Here is a 6,320-nt window from a genome sequence, read left to right as displayed (position 1 = left end):
TGTAGCACAACCCCTCCATCTCTCCTCCCTTTCAGGAGTGAAAACAGAGGACCGGAGCACTCGAGCGCAGCGGACGTCCAGCTTCAACATCCGACGGGAACAAAGTCATAAGGTCAGAAAAGCCTGCATTTACCTCAAAGCATTACCTGAAATACCAGAATCTCTCAAAGTAAGACAGAATAGATGGAAATTACTAACATGGTCAGCACGTTGTTTTTCTCCTCAGCCGTCCTCTGGCAGGTCATGTAAGGATTTAACGTTGTGCTTTGAGCGCTGAAAAAAAGAGGCATTGATTAAAAATGTACAGCGTTTCCACATGAATAACATCTATTTTCAGCACGGTTTTGTCAGTCTTTTCAGTTTTCTTGTGGCAGCGGCTGTGTTGGTGCAATATATTCTAATCGTGTGGTAGAAATAATGTAGCCCACACATTTGGATGAAGTAACGGATTACTTTTTTTCATTGTTGTACATCGTGTTAACCTGTTAAAAGTGTCGAAAGCCTGTTTTAGGCATATTAATACGTGTTTGAGATTATTTTAAACCGAGCTTTGCCGTGAAAAAGGTGACCACTGTTTTAAATTAGCTGAGTTCTCGCCAAACAATTTTTGTGGAATGTAGGCGAGTACAGTCATGCGCGGTTAGAGGGAACATTGACTAATTGCAGCATAGAAACACAGGCGTTCACATGTGGGTTATCTGCAATCTGCTCCTCTTTTAGACTCAGTTTGAGTGTACTGCTCGTGCTAAACCTTATAAAGACAATAAAAAGCAGTATTAAAGTGGGCTTTAGTTTGTAAAATCAGGGAATTACATAGATTTTTCAACCTTTTTTGCACTCTCAGGAAAAAAAAAAAAGGTGCCAAACACCCCAGTCACTGGGGTGGTGCCCGCAAGAGTTCGTCTTCAGTACTTTTAGTTAGAAAACGTATTTGTACCATATAACAATACGTTTTTAAAGTTCTGCTGAGCCCACATGCCCTGTCTTGTGTCCAGGCTTTTTATTTTATTGTCCTATTTTAAACATTAGGTTATGAAAAGGAGTAAATATGTATTTTTCTCAATGAGGAAACCTTATTTAAGGTACACAAATGGATCTTGAGGGTACATTTACACTGTTTGTAGCTTAATGAATGATAAATGTACCTGCACTGTCCCTTTTTTCTGACAGCGTACATTCAAGTCGTTGAGATGTGAACAGTTTCATTCAGAGCAGATTGAAGCGAAATGATGCCAAAAAATGTCCTGATCTCCCTTTTCAGTGGTGGTGACAGGATCCAGGATTGCGATGTCTACAGTGCAAATATAACCTCTTTCTTTACTGTTCAAAAAGACCAGGAAACTTCAGTGTATGTGTAAATAAAGAATGCATTTCTGCCTCTCCACCACAATTTTTTTTTTTACCAGGTCTCAAAACTTCTGTAAAACAGTTACCTGTGTAAAAGCATTCTGCGAGGTAGCCTTAAAACCCCTAATCATTTCAACATTTTGAAAAGTGTCCGTTAGCCAGGGTTGACCCCACCCACATGTCTGTTGTAACCCAGCTGGGCCCAGTTTCCCTAAAGCATTTCAGTGTTGTGATTAAGCAATTGAGAGAGTGTTCAGTGCGATGCTTGCTCTACCATTTAATGATCATCTTTGTGCTAGGATGCTTACAGGAAATCACAGGTCTGACTAACATTAGAAAATGGCGCCGTTATTTTACTCCACTCAGCATGCAGCAAAGCCACATATTTGGCCTGAAGTGTGGCTAGCCTCTTAGCCACCTTGATTTGCTGCCAGCAGAAATTGCTGACAAAGAGAAGCAAGTTGAGCGTGTTGCTCAAACATTTTGCAAATCTGTCAAGTCTTAAATGGCAACTTCTGCCAGCGCCCTCTATCTATCTGTCTGTGCTGTATGCATGTTCTCTAGGTCTTAAAATGCAATTAAGCAATATTGATCTGTAAGTGCTCTCTTGTGTTCCATCTGCAGGCTTGACCGTGTGTTCCAAAACCATAATGATCTCATACACTATCATTGTTTCATTCTGTCTGCTGGGTAAGACAACACTTGTGTCTCTTCTCCATTATCCTCAGCCACAAAGAAGATGGAGTACTATATAAATACAGCATTTCTTATCACAATCAGAAGTAAAGACGTCAATAGATATACTAAGATGTACTGGCTTTGCCAGCATCCAGTGTAATTTGTTTAGTTTATTTAGTTTGATTCACACTAAGCCAGTTAATCCTAAATTTTCTTAATGCTCTTTACATAAGGTAGCATAAAGCTTTGTGCTGAAGTTTGTTTTGTGTACCGCATAATTAAGGCCGTTGCTATCAAAGATCTAAGTAATGTAATAATCTACCGATTACTTTGAGGATTAATTGAGTAAGCATACTTTTTAAAAAGGCCAAATGCACTTAAATCAGCAATATAAAACTATGTAATTGGTGAAAGATAAACTAGGAAGCCATTAGAAGACCTCATTTTTAATGATCTAATTTAGGAAAACAGTATGGGTTGGTTTCCCAGGCAGGGATTAAGCCTAGTCTTCTAATCCCTGTATGAGAAACCAACTCTGTATTGCAACAAGTGTGTATAAGTAGGTGTTTCCATCTGGTTTACTGTAAGGTAGACCAGTAGGGGGATTTACAATGTACAATTATCATCATACAAATGGTAACTAGTTATAAGTAATAACTGCTGATTTGTTGCAAAGGTACATTTTAATTGCTTTTGTTTGTTTTTTTTTTTTCAGGCATGGTCAGCGCTCAGACTGGGATGACTCTAGAGTCATGTCTGACCAAGGAAAACAACTTAGTGATATTGGGCAAAACAGAGATCAGTTCAAACACTAAATGCACGTATTACTCAGAGGGCAAGGTGGTGGCCAGTTCTGATACAAGAATAGAGCAGGACCCCACTTACAAGAATCGGGCCAGTGCAGAGATAACTGGAAAGGGCTGCAAGCTGACACTGAATGGCTTTTCAAGTGACAAGTCCCAGACATTTAACTGTACTATCGTGGGAACTCCATCTGTGTCACAAACTGTGACTGTGGACAAGAGTAAGGCTTTCTAAAGGGGTTTTGACCTCTCTTTCTCTTTTCCTGTCTTGTCTCTCTTCCTCTTTAAATTCACTAAGGCCACACAAATTTGAATACCTGTTTAATTAATTCACTACTTGCTTCTCACAAAAAAGAAAGAAAAGCTCTTAACCAAATTAATTGAGGAAGAAGCAAAAATAAGGCCTTGCTATCAAAATCGATATTGTTGCATAACATCAGTACCGGCATGCTGGTTTCATCGATATATAGCCTAATTCAATGTTAGCCTTTCCGGTTGATGTTCACCAAATTTCAGATGATGCTGACAATATCAACAAAGGCCATCGTTTTAAAATGACCATGCTCTACTTTTTCACTTCTGTCAAACAGGTATTCAGGTTAGCACTGCCTTTTTTTCCTGTTGTTTGTTTATGTTCCTGTAGCATCCTCCCTTCTCCCTCTTGTCTGTGTCATCTACATCCATTTGCAGTGTGTCTCTTGTGACTTCACTATCTGCTCTATCTGACCATAATTGGATTTCGGATTAGTGTCATATAGAACTGTCAATTAAAAAATCATGAGTGAGTCATTCGCTTTCCTGAAGGAAATGCACTGCACAACAAAAGCATTTAGTCATTATTGAGAGTACGGAAAAGTTGTTTCACTTTCGAGTAGAGATGGCACAAGTGGTGACTTTTTCTTTTCTAAAACACTAACACAGGCACTGGACTGGTGCTTTCTGTGTCTTTAAAAGCTACTAAGATGTAAAGGGCCCATATCAAAGAAGACCAAATTTTTCTATTTTTTTTTAATAAAAGAGTTTGGTGTGGTATATAAACACTGTTGACGTTCCAAGCCATGCCAGTCTGTATTCCTGAGTCCATAACGGTCCACATATGGAAACCAAGCTGCAAAAACAGCCTTTCCTCTGTTTGTGTGAAGTCATGAGAACCAACTAATTTACATACAGTCTGCAGCAGTTCAGCCCCGCTCATTATTTTAAAAGTTATAAGAAGCATTTCAGCCTGGCACAAGGCACAGTACAGGGCAGCCCATCAAAGGAAAGTGAATTCTAAGGGATAAAATAAGGTTGGAAAACGTCATGTAAAAGTTTATGATGATGTTTTGATACCTAAAACCACACAAATGTTAGGGCCTCAGGAAAAATAATAAATGTAGAATATGGGCCTTTTACATTGAACAGTTTTTAACTGAATACCATCTATAAGTGCCAGATTTCTCGAAGAAGCCTACAGGAAGAAACACATAGCCAAGACAATGACAATGACAAAACTCTTATTTTTTTATTCATGTGATATCTTTCACAAAAAAAAAAAAAACAGTGCAAATCTGTGCAAAGAAAAATATTTTAAAATAAAATAATTGGTTCCGTTATACTATGTATCCAGGTGTTATGTTACCACATAACTGGCTACATGTGGCTGCTGTGTTTACATGAATTATTTCACTTTGCTTCATTTCATGTTGCAATGCAACACATTGTGTAATGTTTCAGTCTAGATTTGCTATAGAATTGCCATAGAATGCAGTGATGAATGTTTGTATGAATATATCTCTTTCTTACTATTTTTTCCGAATTTGTGTCCTCCAGAAAATGCGCTCATTTGCTCAGCGTGTGGTATCTTTCAGCACGTCGGCGTGACCCTGCTGTTGGCCCTCCTTGCCAGCCATCTGATACCCAAGCTTCTGTGAGCCAAAGTAACGCTCAGAGAAAAACTCAAGCCCTGCATGTTTGCCGGCCGCTCTACTGTGGCACTGTAGCCAACAATTCAGCACTGCACTGAAAGAAATGCTCCTTTACTGCTGCCAACCACTAAGTGCTTTGTGATTTCAAATCACGAGAATAATTTATGTGGTTTTACGTTTTTTTTTTTTTGTTTGTTTGTTTTTTTCACTGCAGCTTTTGACTTCAGAAACCAGTATTGATATAAGAGGTGATGGGCTTTTTCTACAGTAATGCTTTGTATTAACATTACTCATTCACACTGGGTTCGGTGATTATGACATTATTAACTGTTGTGTATTGATAGATCACGCTAACCTTAATGTGTGCTTGTTTAAACTTTGTTTGTGCTCTCGGTGGTGTGTTATAAAATTACAAAATGTCCAGTTTTCTGACTCGGGTTTTCATTATTATTCCAGTCGTTTGTTTTGAGCAGTTAATAGGGTCAAATATCTTCAGATTTGCAATACTGAGTAATAAGAACCAGTGAAATTGTATTGCAAGTTCACTAGTAAGAACACTTTTCACATTTTGATTGAGTTGTATTACTGGTTATAAGCCAGGCAAACAGCACTGCCAATGCTCTGTAGAGGAAACACGGTGTCAGTAAATGCCCAGTGTAGAGGAAACTGCAGTATTGCAATAGTGTCTGGACATGATCAAAGCTTAAACAAGACGTGCAGCAGCCCCTGTGGTCAGAAAGGGTCATGTTCTTCTGATGTGAAATAGGACTGTTCAGAAAGTTATTTCTTTGGTATGACAGGTGGATGGTGAGGGAGCTTCGCAGGTGGGGTAGAGTTCTGTCTTGTCAAGATTTTATTCTGTGAGATGTTGGAGGTGAGCTTATCTGATCACAGTGATTTAGCTTATAAGGACAACAGAAGTGCTCAGCTCACTGTAATTTTGGCTCAGAGTACTTGTACTGTGCATGTAAACGGAAAATTTCCATCAGATTGTTCGGGAAGGCGTGCATATAAACACCTCAGACTTAATCTACAATCGGAGTGTATTCAATTGGATTGGCAAAAATCTTTGCGTGTAAACACAGACAGTGATGTAAAAGTGAAACGACCGCAACTGTAGGGAACCCAAAGAGCAAAAAAACATGGAAGCTGACAATGTTGAAGGAGATGGGGCACAAATGCAAATTAGTTATATTAAAATCTTTTCCAGGAAATATCAGGCAGGCAGAGAAAGGGTACGGGAATCCGTGAAAAACTTGAAACAAGAAAACTCAATGACACTAATAACGAAGATAAACAGACCATGAAAACAAGAAAATTCTAAAGCTACGCACATGAAAAGAAAACACAAGCAGGAAAATAAGAACACCATGAACATAAACAAAGCTGGCTAATGAACAAAGGAAACAAAGGGGTATATATACAAAAGCTCAAGACAAGGGACACCTGAGAACACTAAACGTGGGCGGGGCCAGAAACTAGGAACAGATAAGGACCGATGACGGGGCAGAACGAGGGAGGAGCTGTAATCAAAACAAACAAAAGCACATGGAAAAAAAGAAACACAATACACTAAAAGAGTCAC

General features: G+C 38.9%; 1 protein-coding gene across 1 annotated transcript; it reads left to right on the top strand.

Moving 5' to 3' along the window:
• On the top strand, positions 1-5,161 carry thy1 (Thy-1 cell surface antigen). Its single transcript, XM_036580495.1, has 4 exons — positions 1-112; positions 1,972-2,037; positions 2,741-3,049; positions 4,641-5,161. Exons 2-4 carry the CDS (start codon positions 1,998-2,000, stop codon positions 4,739-4,741), a joined length of 450 nt encoding a protein of 149 aa, XP_036436388.1. The 5' UTR covers positions 1-112; positions 1,972-1,997; the 3' UTR covers positions 4,742-5,161.
• Positions 5,162-6,320: the final 1,159 nt, after the last annotated feature.

The sequence above is a fragment of the Colossoma macropomum genome, unplaced genomic scaffold, assembly GCF_904425465.1.
Source record: "Colossoma macropomum unplaced genomic scaffold, Colossoma_macropomum, whole genome shotgun sequence".
Lineage (NCBI taxonomy): Eukaryota > Metazoa > Chordata > Actinopteri > Characiformes > Serrasalmidae > Colossoma > Colossoma macropomum.
Note: the sequence above shows the minus strand (reverse complement) of the source record. Positions and strands in the feature narration are given on the sequence as shown.